The 23,563-nt window shown below is 41.6% G+C and overlaps 1 protein-coding gene and 1 long non-coding RNA gene across 4 annotated transcripts in view; one reads left to right on the forward strand and one right to left on the reverse strand.

The window, feature by feature from the left end:
* Nucleotides 1-3,843: 3,843 nt before the first annotated feature.
* The window catches only part of LOC148025418 (uncharacterized), a 217,863-nt gene continuing 198,143 nt past the window's right edge, over nt 3,844-23,563 (reverse strand). For both annotated transcript variants that reach the window (XM_087692546.1, XM_087692547.1), the window contains 3 exons: nt 20,615-20,838; nt 4,662-4,785; nt 3,844-4,355 (listed from right to left, as the gene is read on the reverse strand). In XM_087692546.1, coding sequence (XP_087548672.1) covers nt 3,844-4,355; nt 4,662-4,785; nt 20,615-20,838 — 860 coding nt within the window. The remainder of the gene's footprint in view (nt 4,356-4,661; nt 4,786-20,614; nt 20,839-23,563) is intronic.
* Nucleotides 4,330-23,563, forward strand: part of LOC148025419 (uncharacterized) — a 142,683-nt gene continuing 123,449 nt past the window's right edge. The window contains exons 1-2 of one of the 2 annotated variants that reach the window (XR_015693091.1): nt 4,352-4,454; nt 20,762-20,840. This is a non-coding gene — a long non-coding RNA (uncharacterized LOC148025419). Of the gene's footprint in view, nt 4,455-20,761; nt 20,841-23,563 lie in introns of both variants that reach the window. The other variant, XR_015693092.1, reaches the window with a different exon arrangement.

Here is a 23,563-nt window from a genome sequence, read left to right on the forward strand (position 1 = left end):
ACTATAAACGATCTTTATATTGATATGCATGACTAACTCATAATATTCATGGATAGAAATAAACCATTAACTTTTCTCTATTTCCTTTTTTCTTTCTTTTCACTAGATACTCATTAATGGAATGCCTTATAAGATAATATTTGGAGGTACCTTGAGTCGCTCAAACCTTACTATCTTTCTCCTCATTCCCCCTCTCTCTTGTTCTCTCACAATACCAACCCATACAACGATAATCGTTCCTTTAATTACGCAAATTTAGAACCCTATGACTCACTCATTGGCGTACAACCCTATAGATTGCTCATAAGATAGTGTATAAGATTAGGCTCCACACATCTCTACATTGACACTTCCTTTGGAACTTCTCTTGCTCCCCACACTCTTCTCTATACAAACCTTTGTAACAATAAAAAAACCCATTAACTCTATGGATCATATAATTATAGGAGCTTTTTCTATGTGGAGCCTTTCCATTAGATCTTTCTTCTCTCATCTCAAATTGGGCCTACAATTAGTAGCATACAAGTTTTTGACATATTTTTATCATAATTACTAAACTCCTTAGCCTTGGTATGCCTATTGCTATACTTCTTTAAATAAGTTTAATAAAATAGAGAGGATAACTCTATATTGTTGTGAATTTTTTGGTTAGATAATTCCTTTATTTAGCAAATGATGGCAAATACTTTATACAACTTAATTAAAAATGCTTTCTAGTTCATATATTAGTGTGACTAGTTATGATTTATTCATGATTATGAAGTAATCAAAGTTTGTAAACTAATTTAGACTTAATTATAGAAAAAAGTTATTTGTGAAAATAATCAGTCTTTAGATATGTGAGTGCACACACACACACACACACACACACACACACACACACACACACTCTCTCTCTCTCTCTCTCTCTCTCTCTCTCTCTCTCTCTCTCTCTCTCTCTCTCTCTCTCTCTCTCTCTCTCTCTCTCTCTCTCTCTCTCTCTCTCTCTCTCTCTCTCTCTCTTTCCCCCCTACAAACCTAATACTTATCAATGCACTTTAGGCACTAGATAACCCCTTTTTACCCTTATAGCCATATCATGGCTATCGATATATTATGGCTTAAGAAAACATCTATAGGATTACATGGACCTAGGCTATACCATATTTTCTACCAACTATCCACCACCACATGACTAGAACCTTTCGAAAACCAACCCCTCACCTTTCTAGTCAAAACCCTTAAGCCTTGAATTCCCCCTTGAAAAAACATATCCAAATTTGCTAACCCCCACATCTAACTCCTCCTAAATCCGATTAACTACCCTCTCCACCACTCCCAAACACCTCAAGCCTCAATAATTAATAAGCCACTCCACCTTACCTCTCACTCACCTTCAATGTCTTGTACTAGTCAGGTCCTTATGGGCTCTCATTTACCAAGATATGGCTAGTGGAACTTATAGAAACCTTGCAAGACTTTTTACTCTCCAAGTTATGCTCTCACCACATTCTGTTTGCTTCTATTTGCAGCTCTCTAACTCCTTGAGAAAAAATAGTTTACTTAGCATGGACACCAATAAGGTAAAGCTGCTATAAGGGTTGACAAGGATAACATGTCGATAAGGTCTTTGACATCTATACTATGCATTGGAAGTCATGGTTCTCACCTACTTCTTTTGTATGGATGCAAGTACTAGACTTTACTCGTATTGCGATATACCTTTGTTGGGACTGCAAATATTGTAAACTACTTAATTTTTTTTCAAAATATCATTTTTTTTTTCCTATTTGCAAAAATCTACTTCCAATATAATTGCAAGAATTATTAGAACTTTGTGAAGTAGTAATGTGGAAATTTCCCCCCCTCTCAACCCTTAATTTTCACATATTCAAAGTAATAGCTTTTTTTTGATCATACCTTAATATCTTTAATTCCACGTTAACACTCTTTGGTAACACACACACACACACACACACACACACACACACACACACACACACACACACACACACACACACACACACACACATACACACACACACACACAAAGGAAATGAAATGATTTATTGATAGTTGCAAAAGGCCAAAGTGACCTATGAGACCAGAGAATAGTAAATGTAAATGAACAATTACAAAAATGTAAAGAATCATAGAGCTAATAGCTAATAGAAAGCCCTATACAATCAAGGGTGATAAAGCCTAATGTCATGGAGGTAGATGGGGCCTAGCTCTAGCCCCCGAGCAATGATCTCCTATATCCTCATATGCATGTGTTGTCAATGCTTATGTCAAGGTCTAGAACGTCTGGATCGATCAAGATGGATCACTTGATCAATCAATGTGCCTTGTGTTAGTGCAAGTTGTGGTTTTGTTGAGATCTCCTCAAGGCTCCTTTCGGTAGAGAGAGAGAGATGTTTCATAGATTTACGAAAAAAAAGATGTTTCATAGCTATGTAAAAGCTTTTAAAAATATGACAAGTATTTTTAACAACTCAAGTCATTTTACTTGTAAAACTAGGATTAACCATTTTCTATCATAAGGGCAAGAAAGAGAGATATCTATGTATATATGTATATGTAGAGGCAAGAGAGAGCTCAATGGGATCTTCTTAAATTAGACAATTACATAAGCCCTCGTGTTTTTCAAATGATGATATTTAAAGTTTAATTTGGACAGCTTGTTTGTCATTATGCGTCCTGGATCACACAGGACTGCAATTTACAAACTAGACCCCATGGAACTCATGCAAGCCAAAGGGTGCGAAATAAGACATAATGAGGGACGTACTTTGGAGTATAGGGATTCTTAAAGGCCATAGAGCTGATTAAGTGTTTGGAGAAGCCGAACAGAGTGATGAGGGGAAATACGGGAGGGAGCTTTGTGAGGGTAATCGTAATGCAAGAGGACTTAGGGGGATGGGGGGGCATGTGGCGTACGCGAAGCCCCCCCTCCAGCAAAACCTTTCCAATGCCGCCGCCTGCGCGCTCAGAAAGGCACCCTGCCCACTGCTTGCGTGACCCCGAAGGGAAGCAGGGCTCCCAGTCCCAGCGGGTGAGAGGCGCAAAGAGCCTCCTACGCTTTTATACAGCGATGCAATGATCACTTGGTAATAGCAAAGTCGAGAGAGAGAGAGAATATTGGGACGTACTTCAAAGTATTGGGATTCTTGGAGGCCATAAAGCTGATACGTCCTTTGGAATGCTGAGGAAGTATACATGAAAGAATATGTCATGAATGCAGGTAGCAAATTGGAAAACACTCATGCTCAGCTGTCAGAGGCCTTGGATTGGCTGAGAGGAAAGTAAAGAACATCAGGCCAACTCCTGGTAATGCTTGCATGCGTCATTCTCATCGACGACACTGAAGAGGACACTGGATTGTTTTTGGCATGCAGAGGCAACCAAGGGCCATTTCTTTCTCGCTCTTTGACGATAAGGGTCACCATTGAAGATCAGTGCACGTAATTTTGGTGCTGCCTCAATCACTAATGAAGTGGCTAAAATTCTTGTGTAACTGCTGCTTCTGCAACACATGGGCATGGTTTTCTATCTGCCAAGTCAAGGTAGCAATTCTCACTCTTCAGTGAAGTCTCAGCATTGTTAAGTTTCTGGAGCTACTGTGCAACAGTAGTATTATGCCTGCCATGAGCCAAACTTTTCTCTGGAGGCTTTGAGTGATAGCTGCTGTGAAATAGTAGCTCTGTACTTGCTATGTGCCACCCATCAAGCTACTTGGAAGAAGATTAGACCCGTATGAGGTGATAGTGTAGACATCCCCGAACATATGACTTTTCCTCTAATTCCTGGTTATAATGTTACATGCCATGTATGCTATGCAAAGTGGAAAAGCACCTAGAATACTCATTTTTCAGTGAGTTCTCTGTATCCTCTCCAATTCTGTGGAACCATATTCTTGTGTGATGCCATGAAATTTATCAATACATTTATGGGCTTATCTGTGGGCCACAGATGCAGACACCAATGGAGCTTATCCAGGGCATCGTGCCAGTTTCCATCAATGTAATTATCCACTGCTGCCTCAAAAGTATTTTTATACTCTGAGTAATTACCTATCAGGTCTTTTTGGAACATTGGCATATCATATGTGTAAAGGATCATAGGTTCCATGCTTCCCTTCACAGTGATCCTATCTAATCTTCTACAGTTGTCACGGAGACTGCTTTTTGTTAAGTTAGAAACCACTGTTTCTGACAACAGGAGAACTACTCCATACTGTTTTGTAGCTGCTTCCAATCTTGAAGCCATATTTACATGTGGAGATAAGTATGACGGATCAACCTTGTGTGAGGATCCAATGGCGCCTTCAATAGCCCACCCTACATGAAGACCAAATCCTAAACGTATCCTGTAACCTGCTCAGTCAGTCGCTTCAGTCAGGAGCACAGCATTTAACATTCCAGACTTCAAACTTTCAACGTACAAAGTTTAAAGTTTTCATGGTTTCAGTCAAGGTACAGGACTGATGCAATGGTTTTTATCTTTTATCTTCCAATGTACAGCACACTTAAATGTCGCTAATGGTTCTAGCAAACGTGCACAAGTTGATGCATATGATTTTGTTCTTATACATCTGTAGGGAAGTTTTTAAGTCTGAGCTTTTTCTTTAATCAATGGAAAGGTAAGAGAAAAGTTGCATTGGTTTTGCTTCAAAGTTTCACCTGGCATCCTTCTCTGAATAGCTGGATGAAGTGCATATGCCTGTAAAGCTTGAGAAGTTTCCACAGAAAATATTATGTCCGAAAACGATCGGAGTGCACGATCAGCAAAAGAGCTCCCCCTTTTCTGTAATACAGAAAAGAGCCTTTGCAGTTGATGCTTCTGGATATAACCCTCAGAAAAAATAAACTTTGGGAAAAAAATCTGTAATACCTAGCCTCTGCAAGACTCTGACATGCATTACATAGTTCACTTTGTATTAATATGAACATGACATCTACATGCACATGATTTCAATAGCTCCTGCATGATTCCAACATGCATCATATAGCTCACTTTGTATTTAAAGATAAACATAATATCTAGATTTATGCGTTTTGAATGAAAATCCTTCTTCCCCTTGAATTCCTGCAAGATTCAGACATGTAATGCACAGCTCACTTTGTATTTTTGAATGACTTCTAGGTTTATATTGTACACCGGTTCCTTTTCAGCCATTTGGAACATTTTGATTGAGATTATATGGAAGGTTGATTTTTTAGATAGAGATACACACAGACTTTTCAGTTCCATTTCAAACATTCGAAACAGATCACATAGAAGACTCTTGTTTCAACTGCTATGTGACATCAAATATCCCTCGACTGCCCTGAACAGCAATGGTGGTCACTTTATGGAAAAGCAAACTACTTAAATGACAACTTTTTTTGTGACAATTGCTTGGTTGTGGTCTTCTGCCTGCTGGCGCGCTCCTTGCCGAGAGAAGTTTTAGCTTGACAATGATGCATTGCTTCCATAGAAGCAGCCCTTGTTTCTGTATCCTCCTAGATAGGGTATTAGATTACTTGAGGGTACACTTCTGTTCAAAGGTTTGGCTATATTTTTTGGATGTTTGGAATCATCTGTTTCTTTGAGGGGGCTCTCTTAGTTCTTTACTTGAATCAGGTTTTAAGCACAAATATTTGGGAATCCCACAATCACGTGGTTTTGTCAATGCTGCTTTTGACTGTTTTACTTTGTTCAGAAGCTTTATGACCACTATAGGCTTTAGGATATCGATAAGTATCCTCTTTTTCCCAACATTTTAATAATGCATGTGTTCACCCACCAACATGATTACGATTCAATTCCATGATATCACAAAAATGAAAGGGAAAAAAGGGTGTTAGTTTTCATTGCTGGCACTAAGTGTTGCCAACAAATACTATGTATGTGAACAAGAGGGATTAGTAAGAATTGTTCGAAGATGAAGCAAGTTGATAATACTGAAAATAAGGGCGATCCTAAGGGTAAAAAGCCTCAAAAGCACAATTGGTTTTGTCCTTCATATATGTGGTGAGTATTAGAATGATGATGCTACGTAGTTATGGAGGGCATGGGGTAAAGTTAGGGATCAACATGCTTTGATTTTCTTTGATCTAGGCACTTGTGCTAACTTCATATCTGCATACATGGTTGCAAGGCTTGGGCATTAGAGAGGATGAGATGGGACCCATGAGGGATGGCATGTTTTGGCCATGTTGAGTTGGTTGCACCCATCATTGGGAAACTTCGTTTACATGTTTAGAGTTATGCACACAACAGATAATTTTTCAATGCATTGTTAGATGGATGTGATGTATGGCTTGGTATGCCACGTTGCCATAGAGTGGATGCATTGGTGGATACATATGCGGACGTGGTAACCCTTCAACATAAGGGCAAGACCCATATTTTGAATGCCAAATTGAAAGGGGAAATTGTTCCTGTCATATAAGCTTCGGCCATTTTCAAAGCAAATGAAAATCACCTTTCAATGTAATTAGTGTTTGCAAAAAGTCATGATGATAATGAATTTGAGGATAATGTCTAAATTGAATAAAGAGTACATAACATTTCCAAAAAAATATAAAGATTGTTTCTCATGGTCTTTGCCATGGCAGTTATCATTTGAAAGGCTAGAGGATCATGCAATTGATTTAATCATGGGTAGTAGCTCATTAAATAAGCCAGCATATAGAATGATGCAGCCTAATAAGAATAGATTATGAGTTTGTGTAGGAGTTGTTAGAAAAAGAGCTGATTTAATTAAGTTTGTCTCCATATTGCTCCCATGTGTTGTTAGTGCAAAAGAAGGATGGGTCATGGTGTATTTGCATTTACTATTGTGCTTTAAATAAAATCATGATGAAGAATTACTTTTTGATTCCTACTAATATGATAGATAGATTGTAAGGGTCTACTATTTTTAGTTGTATTGATTTGAAGAGTGGGTATCATGAAATTTGTATAAGGCTTGAGGATGTGCATAAAATAACGTTTAGGACTTCATTTGGGTTGTATGAGTTCTTGGTAATGCCACTCACTCTCATTAATACTCCATTGACAATTAGTCGATAAGATACGTTGGGTGGCCACAGGGTACTTTTGGGCACATTCTTTGATAACATAATTGTGCATTCAAAGAACGAACAGAAGCATTGTAAATTTTTTGACAATTGTGTTTAATAGATCAAGAAACATCGACTGGTTATAAATGATAAAAAGAGTAAATTCCTTTTGCATGAGTTTCACTTTTTGGGGCATATTGTCTTAGTTGATGGTGTTCACATGGACCTTGCAAAGGTTGATGCGATACATACTTGGCCACACTTGAAAAATATACATGAGGTTTGGAGCTTTTTTGGCCCATGTTCTTATTATTGTGCTGAAATTGCATCCCTTTATATGCTTTATAGAAAAATGGTACTCCTTTTTAGTAGATAAATATAGAAATTTCAAGATTTGAAAAGCTGGAAGAAAAATTGACTTCAGATAAGCCAGATCTTAGAAAGTTGTTTGTGGTATAGTGTGATGTTTGTGGTAACAGCATTGGGGGTGTTTTAAGTTCAGGAGGGGCATATGGTTATCCTATGAGAGTTGTGTGTTGCATGGTGTTGAAAGAATTTTGTATGTTTTTGAGAAGGAATTACTTACTATAATTCATGCCCTTTCTACAAGGAAGCTTTCACCTGGGTGACATGGGTTCAAACCCCCGCAATGGAACCGGCCTTCCTTCTTGGATGGGGTGGTAGAGACCTGATTCAACTCAAATCACAGTAAGCAACAATTTCACAAATCTGAAATAACTCACTTTACTAATCAATCTTGGATAGCCAACACCCCATTGGCCCCAATAATAATTCGAGTCCTTTGTAGTATCTCTTCAACTTATACTGCTCTAACACTGAGATTTGGACTAATCTCCTTCAATCTCAATACAAACTACTGTCATAAATGACCAATAACAACAAAAATCAACTTGCCCCTTGATGTGACTAAAGATTGGGTACAAATTGCTCCTTGGGCTCTTGCATATAGACCAAATCAAGTGGGAATGGGCTCACCCTTCAAATCAGCTGTAAATCCCCAATTCATATCTACTACTCTGGACTTTGGGTATTCAATTATGGGCATGGATCTTGAGGTGCCTAAGAAACCCTAATTGCTGCTGTAAATCATGGTTCAACAGTAAAATCATTGTTACTTTTTACCAATGGCTGGAATGTGTTGAATTCTTGAGGGAATGCTAGAGAATGAAAGGGGAAGCCAAGGAGAGAGAGATTTTAGGAATCGGTAGCAAAAAATGGCTCATATTTATTGCTGCCCCTGCTAGATCAGCTTGATTAGCTGTCACCACCACCCATAGGAGCTCAAAATGCTATTGTTTGCCCTTGTAGGTGTCAAACTACTCTTCTCTGTTAGTAGACAACCTCCTAGGGCTATCATCTATCACCTAGGGCCTCTTGGGGCGACAACTTTTGGGTAGTCTCCAATGGGCGGCCTTTTCTCTCTTTGTTGCTCTCCCTTCTCCAAATGATTGCCACCACCCTAAACCAGCCCCAATAGCCCTCTCTTGTTGAGAATAGCAAATGATGCTTGATATGTGTGCCCAAAAGAGGCTTTGTATGGAAGATAGATATATGATGTATGCTCTAGGAAGAGATGACAGAATCCCATAAGCATAGTGAGGTACATTGGTACTATCCAAAAGCTATATAAGCATGTACTTGATACTCATTTCAAATACATAGTACTATCATTCTGTGTCACTCAAAATTATGTTTATGAGTCCAAGTTAATCTATCTTGGAACCTAATTCACTTGAGTTACAATTATTTATCTCAATCATGTTTTATGTTTATAACCTCTGTCTGCCATAGTTAGCATAGCTCTAGATTCATGTTTCTCAACGTGGTATTAGTGCCATGGTTGAGATAGGTAGCTAGTGGTGTGGTTTCTTCTTCTTTGCAAGCTCTACAAATTGTCTCTCTTTCATTCTTTTCCTTGTACGAGTCCACTTCCATTCCAATCTCTCAAGCCATCCAACATCAAGTGTGTGTACGAGGTGAAGAAGCTCAAGGAAGGACGTACTACTGGAAGAGCTCAAGGAAGAAGGTGCTACTCAAGGCGATCAAGAAGCTTGGTTTGGTCTTCACCTTGGAAATATTGGAAGTTCTTGTCATTTCCATTTTCCCAAGTTATCATCTGAAAGGAGTAGAAGAAGGGTGCAGCCATTGAAGGTCGGTTCAAGGTTCTTGGTAGTGTGTCCTTGAGGTTTGGCAAAAGGCAACTTGGCTCATTAAGCAGAGGACTTGCTTGTTCAAAGAAGCAAGGGGTTATCTTTCTGGTTCACAGAGAGAGAGAGAGAGAGAGAGAGAGAGAGAGAGAGAGAGAGAGAGAGAGAGAGAGAGAGAGAGAGAGAGAGAGAGAGAGGCGAAGCGATGGTGGACCTGGCTCCCCCTTGACCTGGTGACGTGCTGCCTGCCCTGTGCGCTGCGGGAGATCTCCCTCAGACCAGCGTGGGGTTCGTCCTGCCCCTGTCGTCGACATCGAGCCCTGTCTTCGACGTTTCGTTTCGTTGACCTACCTGTCGACTGTTCGTGGCCCCATCCCCGTTGACTACTGGACCTGCGCCGTCGCCTGCTCGTTGCACCCCTATTCGCCTGTTCGCCTGTTCGCTGCACCCCCGTTGACTACTGGATCTGTGCCCAACTGCTTTCGTCAGGCCATCGCTTCTTTAGTGCTCAAGTGTTGCACACCTGGCCACTTCGACATGCTCCGCCTGCTATCCAGTTAACTCGTACTCCAGCTGTTGCCCCGCCCGCCATCAGCACTGCGTCTGCTGCCTGTGGGTGCCTGCAAAGTGCATGTTGTGGAGAGAGAGAGAGAGAGAGAGAGAGAGAGAGAGAGAGAGAGAGAGAGAGAGAGAGAGAGAGAGAGAGAGAGAGAGAGAGAGAGAGAGAGAGAGAGGGTGACTCTGCACAGATCACAGAGCTGACGTGCCTCGGTACAGAGAGCGAGAGAGAGTGAGAGAGAGAGTGAGAGCGAGAGAGAGAAAAGAGAAACATGGCTGGTTTGGATATGGCTTTTATCGACCAAACGGTGGCAGCCCTTGGTTCGGATTCTGATACAGAGGAACTAGAGGATATGGTTTCTTGCACAGAGGAGTTGCCTCCTGGTCCTGACTTCCAGCCTGGGGGCAAAAGCTGCAAGCATACTTCAGAAGAGACAATGGATCATCATGAACGTTCTTATGCTCAGGTTGCCTCTGATTTTGTGGATTCTCAAGATGTTGATTGGGAGCATTTGCTGGAGTTTGCCAACACTCTGCTTGGCGATTATGTCCAACATAATCATGAGGCTTTTTCTGACTCTGGAACTAAAGATGTTATGGAAGCAACGGTGGACTCGAAAAATGTCTTGCGCTCATTTTCAGTGTTTTATGACCGTGCTGTTATACTCTTCTTCACCGGCAGGATCCTAGTGCTTTCCAATATTCGCCAGTGGCTGCACAATCTACTACAAGGGGAGTGTGTTGAGGAGATTTTTGTTGGGCCCTGAGGCTTCTATGAGGTGCTGTTGAATTCTAAGAAGCATCATGCTGTTCTCCTGTCTAAACTGCCATTGTTCTTTGATCGCCATTTGGTCCATGTTGTGCCATGGCGCCCAATGGCAGATTTTCAGCGCCTGCTTCAACGTGAATGCCCGGTGTGGGTTGAAGTGGAAAATTGTCCGACTGTCTATTGGCCAGTGTTAAAGGATGCCATGGCCGTTGTGGGCACTGTTCTGGTCCCCCCAAGCCTAAGGGCCATGAATCGTAACCGTTTGTGTATGTTATGGGACACTGCTAGGAAAAGGCCTGCTGGTTACGTCTTAATTGCTCTGGCATGCATCCTTTGCACTTTCGTTTGAAATGGGGCAACTTTGCAGGGCATTGCTTTTCGTGTGGAAAATTGGGGCATTTTATGGCCGAATGCCCAGAGAAGCAACCGACTTCAGATGTTGAGCATGTTGTGCTACCCATGGAAGATATGGTGCTTGATGCTCCGTCGTAGGATGCAACCCAGCCATCTAAAGTTTTGGATAAAGGTAAACAACATGTTTCGGGTTTGGATTCCTGTGGCAATGACTGGGTAGATGTACGTGCCAAAAAAGCTAAAAGGTTTGATGCTGCCCTGGCGAATACTGGGCCTAATGCTTCACAAGATTCCACGCGCACATATATGCGCAGGAAACAAATGTTGTCTTTAGAGCACACTGCCCATACTATGGTTTCTTCTGCTCCCCGTAATCAGACTACTAGGAAAGCATATACGGACGGTCCAAAGGGCCCGCCTGCTAAGTTGGCTTTTGATACTAGAGGTAATGTGATTACCCCATGGGATCGTCGTTATCCCCGTTCCATCCCCAAGACAGTGGATATTCCGTCTACCTCTAAAGCTGGCCGTCAGAACTCTTTTGCAGTGTTAGCTGATTTTTTGGATGAGGGAGTCCTTGACATTCTAGCAGAAAAGGTTAAATCGAGGCAAGCTCTGACTCGTTCCTGATTTTCTTTTTGAATACACATGAAGATAGCCACGTGGAATGTGCGAGGCATTTGTTCTCGCCATAAGCAACATGCCATGTGGACTGTATTGTATGAGAATCAGTGGGATGTCCTATGTGCTGTTGAGTACAAGAGTCACGGTGAAGCAGGAAAAGTTGTGGATTGCCATGGGTTTCGCTTGTTTTATGCAGGGACACATGCCACGCATTATTCTGGTGTGCTTATGATTATACATGAGAAATATCAGCCCGTTCTTATTAAAAATGATGTACATGGCCGTTTTGTGGTAATTGAAGTTTTATTTGAAGGAGAGATCTTATGGTTGCTAGGCCTCTATGCTCCGAATGACCCTTTATCCCGCCGAGATCTTTGGAATACTTTGCAGACCTCCTTGTTACTTGGCAGACGGGGTTTTTTGATGGGGGATTTTAATGTGTGTTGATTCTTCACAGTCCACATCAGAGCATTTGGTGATGGACGCTTCGGAAAGTCGTGTGTGGAAGGCGTTTGCTCTTGCTGTACTTAAGCAAGATCTCTAGTCTTGGTTACACCCTTCTTCTATAGGGTTTACTTTCCATTCTGCGTAGTATGCAACTACATGGTCGCGGTTGGACCGCATGTACATCATGCAGAATGATAATTTTCTTCTTGAGATGTTGGAAATGAAAGTGTTGCAGCAATATGCCTTGTCGGACCATTTCCCTCTACAGCTTGAGATACTTGCACAACCCATTGCACCTTTTAAGCAATTTTTGGATAGACTCCCTTTGCATTTCAACTCGTCTTATTTGAAGCATTCAATCTTTCAGGGCTATATGCAGCAATTGATTGATAGATTTTTATTGGACTTCGCCTCTGAGGGCAATGCTTCTTTTGAACGATTACTCTCTAATGTGCAGCGGGTTGTTCAGCAGTATGGGATCCATCATCCCTCTCCTTGTCGGCGGCGGCGACAAGCAGCGGAGGACTTACTGGCTTTGGTTCGTTCTCGGCTGGTGGACACTCCAGAATATGTATTTCTACTGTCATTGGCGATGCGTTTGGCTGATCTTATTAAAGAGTTTCAGTTGAAATCTTATCAGCAGGCCAGATTGCAAACTTTGACTGAGAATTTGCAAGATAGTGCTTGTCAGACTCATAAGTTCTTTTGAGCTCTACATGCATCTCCTACTCGAGAAAATATGACTAGACTCGAGGATCTGATCCAGAAGGTTGAATGGTCATTGATCCTCAGACTATTGTGAATATGTGCAGGAATTATTTTCTAGATATTCTTGGTTCTTCTCCTTCACCTTCTGACCAAGTTACTCATGCACGCTCAGTTTTCTATGATCTGGTCCGGAATCAGGTTCCACTTGATATGCAAACTACTTTGGAGACAGATATTTGTGAGGCGGAGGTTATGGATGTTTTGTTATGCTTGCCCAAGGATAAGAGTCCCGGTTGGGATAGTCTCACCAATGAATTCTTTGAGATTTCTGCTTCCCAACTGGTGAAACCATTGACGACTATGTTTCAGAAGGTTTGGGAAACAGGGTTCATGCCTTCCTCATGGAAAGGTCTTATCAAACTGCTTCCAAAAGTTCCTTTGCCGTCAATGTTGAAACATTGGAGACCAATTTCTTTGATGGGTTCGATGTATAAAATCTTTTCCAAAGTGATGGCGAATCGGCTCCACAAGCATCTTCCGGCCATTGTGCATCCTCTTCAATATGGTTTCATTAAGGGCCGAAACATTCTGCATAATATCTTAAATGTGCAAATGGCAATTGACTATGCAAGGCACTCTAATCAGGAAGTGGTATTGATTCAATTGGATCTGGAAAAGGCTTTTGATTATTTAGACTGGTCTTTCATTGCAGAACTTATGTCTACTATGGGCTTTGGTACTCGGATGTTCCGCTTGATCTACACCATTAGTGCTGCGGCTTCTTCGCGAGTTATGCTAAATGGTGGTGTTATCGAGCCATTTATCCTTGCACGCTCTGTGAGACAGGGTTGCCCTTTGAGTCCTCTCTTCTTTGCCCTTGCGACTCATCCGGTTCTTTCGATGTTATCTTCTATGGCAGCTTCTACTCAGTTGGCTGGATTGTTTCTTCCTTTTGGACACCACTTCATTAGTCAATCTTTGGTTGATGACAGCTTTATGATTTTGCGTACAGACAAGGACAATCTTCGCAAAGCATTAGATGTTTGGACGCTCTTTGGTCATGCTTCTGGTCTGTATATCAATGCTTTCAAATCAGCCATTCTTAGTTGCACGAAGTCCGATTTACAGCCATTGGGCTGGCAGGGACAGGTTGTTCCCCGTGGTTCCATTGTCAGGCATCTTGGGTACCCTTTGGGTGTTGATGTTCGGCCAAAGCAACTACTAGAGTGGATTTCATAGAAACTGGCAGCTAAGTTTCTGTATTGGAAGTCGCAAGCTTGGCCCTTCCATGTTCACCTCAAAGTGGCTCAGACGATTATGTTGCCAATGCTCACATATTTCTTGCCATTGCTGCCTTGGACTACTACTACTTTGAATGCTCTTACTCAGCACATTTGTTTCATGTTATGGAAGAAGGATTCCTTGCATGTAGGCATTTCATGGATTTCTTGGTCGCATACATGTACCCCCAAATGCATGGGTGATGGGGCTATTTTGGATGCTGAAACTCATATGCTGGCACTTCGTTGGTCTCTTTTCCGTGCCATGTGCGTGGATCATCACCCGTGGGTCGTTATAGCCCGTTATTTTCTTGAGGATCACGGGCTTGTGTATGGTAATACACAAATTCGGAGCTCCTGGTGGCATGTTCTTAATGCAGACTCTCGGTTTTCTAGTCCTTCCTCATCCCTGCTTGTTCATTTGGTCTGCTCCTGGAAATTGGTTCTCCAGAAGGCGCGTTGGCATCCAGTGGAGGACCGCTTACATACTAACTCTTTTCAGCTGGAATTGTTGGCAGCTTCGCCATTACTTTCTTGGGAAGGGAAACATGAGCTCAGACCCAAATTTAACCGCATGGCACGTTTGGGCTTGACTTCACTTGCAGATGCCACCCTTGCTAGTCGTAATGTCTTGATATCGTTTCGTACAGCCAGGAGGCTTTTCAGAATCCCTTGTGGATACCATGATTTATGGGAACAGCTTTTGTTAGTGCTCTAGAGCAGGCAACCCTTTCCTGTCCTTGCTTTGGATCGTCCTTGGCAGGACTGGACCTTGCAGGTCGGTTGAATTTGGAAAAGGCCTCAGCTAACCAAGTGTATCATCTTCTGATTAAAGATCATCAATGGCTGGTTACTACAGCTAATACTGTATGGGGATTGCGGAAATCTTAGTCATGGTGGCAGGCAACTGTGATGGAGGGCTGGTTGAACAAGACACCTTTCAAATGCAAGGTCTTTCTTTGGAGGGTGATGATTGGTGGTCTTCCTCTTGCTTCAGCCCTTTTCCAAGCTTCGAATCTCTAACGGCAATTGTTTCTTTTGCACCACTACTGTGGAATCAGCCCGTCATCGATTTATTTCTTGCCCTCTCGTTAAGAATATCTGGTCGCTCTTGTCAGCGGTTTGGTGAGCAGTGGTTGGTTTCTCGCTAAGCCCTTTTGATTGGGTTTTTGCATGGCCAAAATACCCCACACTGGCACAGTCGCATATGAAGATCTTGTTTCACTTTCTTAGATACTGGGGATGCTGGCACAATTGGACCACTCGGAATGCCTTTCTTTTTGATTCGGCCTCTAATGTTCCGGGAAATATTGCGAGGCTTAAAGGTCTCCTGCATTGGCAGATCGATCTCATTCGGCACTCTGACTTACTCCCTCGGGAGGACTTACTTCCCTGGCATATGGCAATTTCCTCTGCATCTTTGCCATGACTTTTGTAACTCTTTTGTTGTTTAGTATTGAGATTTTACACACGACGGCTTAGAGCCATCGTGTATCTTGTAATCATGTGAACTTGTACTTTTTTTCGTAATTAATACAATTACCTTTTACGAAAGAGAGAGAGAGAGAGAGAGAGAGAGAGAGAGAGAGAGAGAGAGAGCACCCCCAAAGAAGAAAATGTAATCTCTCAGCAAATCTAATGACATGGTCCAAATCCTAGAGCTCCTCTTGCACTTGGGTCCTTGACAACTCCGCTACATGCCAACTCTTCTCTTCCTCTCGCTCTTAAGAGCGTAGACATCAGACTGCTTTCCCTTCGGCCTTCGATTCTTCAATATCACCATAAAAAAGAGAACGAAGGGAAGGAAGAAGAGTCTCCTCTCCCTTGGTATATAAAGAATACAAGAAGAGCTCAAAGCTCAAAGCTCCTGCAAGATGTTGTTGCGAAATCAGACCAAGAGGAGAAGACGAAAAAACCATGCAGCGCTGTTACCAGGGAGCTCACAATTAGTTGACTAATAAGCCTTATTACTAAGGTTTTAATAAGCTCTACTAAAATATCCCCTTTCACATTGCTTCTCTATCTTATAAGCCCTTTCACACCTATTTTACTCAAACTGGTTCAATTTCCAAAGCTAAGTTCATTGTGCAGATCCTCATAAGCATTCCCTTGATCAAAATTCAATGCCAATATAATGTCAAGCCATGAGCCAAAGTCACATGAAATCCCAAAATTCTATGTATCCAAGGCTAATGTAGTGATGTGCTATCAAGTCATGTATTTTAGCAAGCCAAAAAGATATCCAAAAGAAAAATGTATCCATCTTGTATGCCCAAAGCTATGTAATGATCTCACAAGACCAAATGGGATTTCAAAATCTATGTATCCCAAGTATCTTATCAAAGAAGCAAAGAGCTTCAAGAATGAAGAACAAAACGAAGATAAGGAGCATGAAGACAAAAAAGTCCAAGAAGATCTAGTACGACAAGAAGAGGAAGAATATCATGAAGACCAAGAATATCATGAAGAACAACAAAGACTGAAGACTGGAGCAAAAGGCCGAGGCCATCAAAATCAGTTCATGAATGAAGAAGATGCTTCTGCTATCAACAACTTTGACATATTGTTTTGAGGAAATTATCTTTCCTATAGTGGATCTTATGTTTTCCCATAGTGGATTTGCTTTGTAAAACAAAACCCTTGCCAAAGATGTAAAATTTCAAGCTTTAACTTGACTAGGCTGCCTATGAGCTAGTTTCCCAGGCTATGTCATCATGTAGGGGGGAAAAAGCCAGTAAGTGTAGATTCAGGCCTTGATGCCAAACTTTCCCTGTATATCCTTGTAATCGCCCTCGATTGCATTGCAATACAATTCAATGAAGTTTTGAACACTTAGGTCCAAAGGACTTGGGAAATTCAGTTCTAGAGGTTGAGTTGTGTATGGGTAGGTTTGCCACTTGAGCTTGGCAAAAGTCTCCATTGCACTAGAGAGTTGATTAGTCCAGTCAATTGCATTAAGTAGTTGTGCTTTAAGTAAAGCATCATAATCTGCATCAATCCTTCTAGGTTCCCTTGTCTCTAAAGCAACATCATCGATTTGATCCCCACCTGATCCCCCTTGCACATTGTTTGCATACTAAGATATATCCTGGCCAAGAGATCGTAGTCCTTCAGAAAACCCCTTGCTTCGTTCCGTGTGAGACATCCTTCTTGAATGGTTTTCCTATGCGCTGGATTTAAGGCTTAAGTGCTTGTACCACGAGCAACTGTGGACTCACCATCTTGAGGAAGTTGGTGATGCCCGAGCAATGGAACCGTAAAATTAGCCATCGGTAAAAATGGATAATGAGCTTCAACTTGGAAGCACTTAATCTTAAATGCAAAAATTCAGCAATAGAAAAAAAAATCAAATAATGAACCTCGAATGCTCATGCACCTGACACAATGAAAGATTGGCCGCAAAGCCTATAGCCCCTTGTGGTACTTATTAATCATTACCTAATTGCTCACATGATTGTTTAGAAAGCCTTGATCACTAGCTTTCCAAACTCAATCCTCAATAGGTCAATCTAGTACGATTGCACATGGATCTATAGTGCTCAAGTATCTGTCTCTAACTGCTCTCACAGTCACCAGCCAAGACCAAGAACACTGAATCTGAGAAAACCGGCTATGATTCTACATGGGCATAAGAAGACCAATATGCCCAAACAAAAGATTTTTCAATTTCTCTTCTAACAAAATTTGTTGTGTCGCACCTCCCCTGGATGCCATGAATTGCAGTAAAAAAGCACAAACCTTGAGAGAAAAGCCCAAAACAGGTGCAAGTTCACTCAGACAGCTCCAGAACTGCATCACCCAATGTGGTATAGCATCGCCTGCACAAGATCAGCCTTTTCCTTGTTCAAAACATCTCCAGTTCTAGATCAGCCCTTGCCTACCTCAAGACAGCATCATTGGCCTAATAGATAGAATCGCCAACATGAAAAGCAACATTGCTAGCATAAAAAACAACTTTGCCAACAGCTTGGTCCACATGATCAGCAAGTGGATGAGCAACACCAAGAAATGCAGGCACTGATCTACCCATATATAGTCTCATATCTGGTGAAAGCTATGCTCTTGCAGCTTTCATGAATTTTCTTTCTTTTCTTATGTTGTCAGCTTTTGAATAAATAATTAGATTTAACATTAAAATTTAATTACTCAGCCATTACTTTATTACATTTAGGTGTCCCAGTCTGAAACTTAGGCCTACGCCAAAATTTAATAATCTAAAGTAAACTTTAACATTGAGGTCAATTTAACTTGCATTGGTTAAATGTGCGCACAAACTTACACATCAATCAATTCATTCTTATCCATAGAACCTTAGCAATCGATGGGCCTTCCATGTCCATCACGACTCATCCAATGTTGTGGATCCCCCCAAAGAGCATGAGATAAATCATGTCCCTATGAAAGGGACAAATTGGATAGTTGGTTGGGACCATGCTATCAGGTAACATCCCCAGTTAGCACTAGCTGAGAGAGTGTGTTATACTTTCTTGGTAGCAATTGATGGCAAACTTAGTCAAGAGCTTTTGGATCAGTTTGAGTTCACAAGATGCTCCCAACAGTGGATTGGAGTTGTGGCTCATTGTGACAAAACTTGGTACTTAGACCTAGACCCTTGGACTTGCATCATAGATGGATGGAGACATTGGGTGTATAGGAGGAGGCCACTATAGAGACTTCATTGGGCCCCTTGGGAGCGGGTATGGAGATCCGAGAGACCCATTTGCAGAGATGTCTCAAGTTGTGCGCTACTTTGGGCACATCACTAGACTAAGGAGGAGGATATAGACGAGTAGGATTAGAGTGATGCCAGTAACTACTCAGCATTGGACTATCCAGGTTATATCACAGCCTTTCCTTATAGATTTATGGAGGATACCTTTAGACCAAGAAAGATTTTACTCTTTCTTTATTTACTAGGACACAGGAATTTGGTAGTTGGTACATGGCTTTGCCATGGTAGAGACCCTGTCCCTTGTGCTAGATATGGGGAGCATGAGGAGACATAGAAACACTGCATATGGGATTGACCAAGGGCTCAGGAGGTTTGGAGGAGAGCCCTATGGATGGTATATTCACTTTCCTTGAGGCCACATAGTGGGCCTAACACAATGAGCAGAGGAATTGCAGTGTCAAAGCCTATGACAAGGTTGATTGGGACTTCTTGGGAGATACCATGGCCTAGCTGGGCTGTCCTCATTGGTGGATAAATGGGATCTTAGGACTTTACAGGACAGCTAGTAGTAGGGTGATCATAGGAGGGCAGAAAGGAGTGGAGCTCCACCTAGACCAGTGAGTTAGATAGGGTTGCTTGTTGGCTCTATATCTCTTCCTAATCTTTGTGGAGGCAATGACTTATTTTCTTCACTCTAAAGTCAATGGTTTGAGGGGTCGCAGGTGGCTTATGTAGCCAGAAGCAGAGCTGTTGGAATTAGAGTATGCAGATGAGATAACCTTATATGTCGAGGAGGATGAGCTGATGCTGGAGAGAGTAAGGTTGGCATTGGAGGTGTTTTGAATAGCAATATTATTAAATTCACTTCTTAGTAATACAATGTAATGAATAGTCATTTTACAAAAAAAGGGTAGGGGTGTCTGTTCTTTTGGGGGGGATGTGTGCGTGTCAGAAAATTAGTCGTAGTCTCTGCTTCCACAAAGGGGAACAAAGAACCGAGGTACAACAATGCATTCTATCTCATTGATCTGATACCTGTACTCTAATATGTTGATAGGATACGCATAGATGAGTAGCAGAGACATCTAAAATATGTTGTTAGGAGGACAAATAACCCTATCTACTAGGCTAGGCATGCTATTGAAGAGTTTTATTTGGTTGAATTGAAAGATGAGTGAAAAGGCAACACTCATTCAGATCTTTGCAAGGATTCCTAAGAAGGATTACCCTGAAAAGTCTTCCCAAAATCTCTCAAAGAGGGCCACAAGTGCTCTGCCTTGGGTAGTTTGCCTGCAATAGGCTTGGAGCTCTCTAGTAAGAGATGTCATAAGTGAAGCACTCGTAGTCACATGAAACAGCCATTTCCTGGGCTTACAATTCAGACACTCAATTTGATAATCTGCCATTGCTATTCCCATTTGGACTATATCAGCTTAACTCCTCTTTCATCTACTGCTTGTTGGCTGGCTTTCTCACTACCTTTGCGAAATCATTATTTTTCTTCTCCAAATTTCCCTTTTCACATGTTTGTAGTAGTGAAGAGGTTCAGGCGTTTGACATTGCCAAAATGTTTCTTAGCCATGTATGTTTCCTTCCTAGTCTTTAGCCATTGCTGTTGTGGCAGGGTCGGCCTTTGCCATTGCCGTTTCTGTTGCATGTGATATAGAAGCACTGAGTTGAGGGCTCGTTGAGGGGAGACCATTATCTTGCTATGCTTCCATGAGGTTCATACTGAAGCCCTTAACAATTATTACTGAAGAGTACAAGTTCAAGCAATCTCCTCTTGATGCTTAATTTGTTCAAAGAAACTAGATTTACTTCTAGTAGAAAAAGCAACTTGTTTTCTTTCAGGAACCTTCCTGATAATCTATTATAAGAATCATTTGCTTGCCTGACATTAAACAGCTAGGCATATTTTCCATTCTCTTTCTTGATGAGCTACTAGATTGAGTCATGATATATACTTGAAAGCACAATGCAAAGAACAGAAGCACACAATAGCACACCTTATTTGCAGCATCAGAAAATGTTTTCTTCCAGACTAATAAAAATGCATCACCAATGTTTTTGTTGGGGTATCCATGATACAATATAACTTTGTTGTGCACGAGATCTGCAATTTTATTTACAAAAACCATGACATCTTCTTGCAGACATTCAGTGGCATCTGTGAAATTCCGAATGTCGCAAAATCCAAAGCATGCCCTGATCTTTTTCCCTGGTATCATCGCTGTAAGGACAGAAAATAATCTCATTTTGTGCATGTAATGCAAAAACAAGTTTCTATATTAGCTTTCAGTAACACTTTGCTGATCAATGCAATATGACAAACATTTTTAATTTTGTTTCTAGAGAAAAGAATGATTCTATTAACAAATCTCCTTGGGACATCATATCTCAAGACGAAAAATAAGGCAGTTCCAAAGCAAAAATATACAACACAAGGGAAGTCTATTACAAGGCATGATTGAATAACCAAGCAAGAGGTCTGTAGTGTCAAACCATATGTGGCTGATGATGAAAGTGCTAAAATTCTAGGTCTTGACAAAAGCATATCTCCTCCTCCAAGTCTTAGAACTGCATGTATCCTCTCCCATCTTCCATAGAGAGTGTGGTCAATCTCTCTCCAAATCCTTGAGAGAGTCTCTAAGTTGATATGCCCAATAAATATAGGCATGATTATATCTGGTGGTCGTAATATACCAAGCAATGATGCTAGCTATCAGCTCCCATCTACGATAGTGCCCTTGAATGCACATTGAATATGAAAAATTTGGTGTGGCAATCTTGCTCAAGAGTTGACTTGAGATGAGATAGGCATGACTCTTCCATACATCCTCATATCTAAAAGCTGGGCCCCTGTCCGTGACCCAAGCAACTGCTTCCCATGTCACAATCATAGGCGTTGATGTGCCATGAAATACCATGCTGAAGTCTCTCCTCTATGGCTCCCAAGCCCTAAGGCAGTTCCATATGCAATATCTTTGTTTCCTCTGGCTCCCCACATCTAAAACAAGTGATTGGATCTCTACTATAACCATGCCAAGTGTCAAGTTTCAACTGCTAGGCTCTTGTGTCTAATAACTGCACAAAGAGTGAAATTTTTCTGGGTCCAAAGCTATTCTCCAATCTCTCCAGAAGTTAGCTAGGAAAGCTGAATCACCCTCACATCACTCTAATCTTGTTCATCTAGATCCTCCTCCATCTAGGGATCCCTAGTTGTCTCTGCAAATGGATCTCTCCAAACCCATTCACTGGGGTCCCACTGTATTCCTCTGGAGAGGCCTCCTTTATGCCCAGTACCTTTTGACCATCCATCATACATATTCTAGGGTCTGGATCGAAATACCGACCCCTATAACGGTGAGCCACCACCCAAATTCTTTGCCAAGAGCATCTTGTGAACTTTGATGATCCAAATCCTCTCTCTGAGTCTACCATCCTTTTGTATTAGAAAGAAAACACTCTCTCCATTGTCTAAAAAGTGTCTGTATCAGTCCTCCACTCTAGGGCTCCCAATTCCCTAATACTCTCCATCATGTCTTTGGCTCCTTTGATGCTGCGAATCCTCTATCTTTGCGATTGAGCTAATAGCTCAAGAAAGGCAAACCACTCCTCCATTGTAGAAACTATCTGCCAAGAGAACCTCTCATGAGGTAAGCGTGTCCTCTATCTGATGCTGTGCCAATTCTTCGTCCAAGTAGCTAGTTGAAGAGACGAGGCTGCCTCATCTTCTCTTCAATGGGAGATCATTGAACATCAAGTTGTGGAGATGGAATATTGTTGTAAAGAGAACATTGTGATAAATATTTACCAAGGCTCTTGGGAGTAACCATCTAGCTCAATCTCTTCATCAACTCGGCATTGGTACAAACAACTAGTTCATCTTTTGGGTGGGCATTGAGGAGGGGTCTTGGAGCTCACTCAGATGTCCACCTGTCAACTACTTGCATGTACCCCAAGTGCTAAATGTTGTAAGCCTCCACAGGAGAAGCCATGATGGGCACTCCACGTTCACAAGGCTCTTGATTTAGATACTAGGAGGGGCCTAGAATTGGAAGATCAAATGGTTATGAGGTGGCATATGCGAGCTTGGTGACTGTTGGATCAAGTGGGAAAGAGTTCATGAAGATAATGGTGTACACTAAGAAATATAGGGATTGTCTAGAAAATCATATGCCATATATAAGGGCCATGGTTGGTGTGTCAACTAGACCATGGTTGAAGCAATCTAGTCCTAGAGTTCTTGAAATCCAAGCTTGCATAATATGAGCTGCAAATCTCACCTCAAAACCCCTCCCAAACCTTGCACCTTGGATTTGCTAAGAAATTTGTCAGAAGTGGAGCAGCGGTGGAAGCATAAACATGTGCTGAAATAAACTGCTGAAACACGAGAAAAAAAGAAAAGAAAGAAAGAACACGATACAGATGAGAACTTAGATGTATGCACGGGAAATGGAATCCATATATTTGAACACGAGACAGTCGCATACAACAGTGAGTCACTGGCTGCGTGGGCACTGGCACTGGCACTGGCTCCTCTCTCCACAGAGTCTGCAGATGGTGAAGATGATGATAATGACTGAGGAGGAGCCACTGAGTATAAATAGGCTGAAAAGTGGGGAGCAATAAATGCTGGTCGGCCAGCATTAATGCTCGCCGACTGGTGCATAAAATGATCCATTGGCATAGAATACCACACCAGAAAAAATACCTAAAATACCTAATAAAAATGCCCAGCCCAGATCAAGCTCAGACTCACACATGAGTTGACAAATACTCTGCTAACACCCTCTCTCAGATCATGAGTGATTTGATACAATACAATAGTACAATGAAAAGGGATCAGAAACTATACAACATAGAACCACCAAGTAGAACCATGGATACCCAAGCAGTGGGTGATCAAGCCACCACCAAGGTGCCTCGGAGAGAACCTGATGTCGATGTCGATC

Source organism: Lygodium microphyllum, chromosome 14 (genome assembly GCF_053477565.2).
Source record: "Lygodium microphyllum isolate KBCC chromosome 14, Lygodium_microphyllum_v1.1.10, whole genome shotgun sequence".
In the NCBI taxonomy this organism is placed as follows: domain Eukaryota; kingdom Viridiplantae; phylum Streptophyta; class Polypodiopsida; order Schizaeales; family Lygodiaceae; genus Lygodium; species Lygodium microphyllum.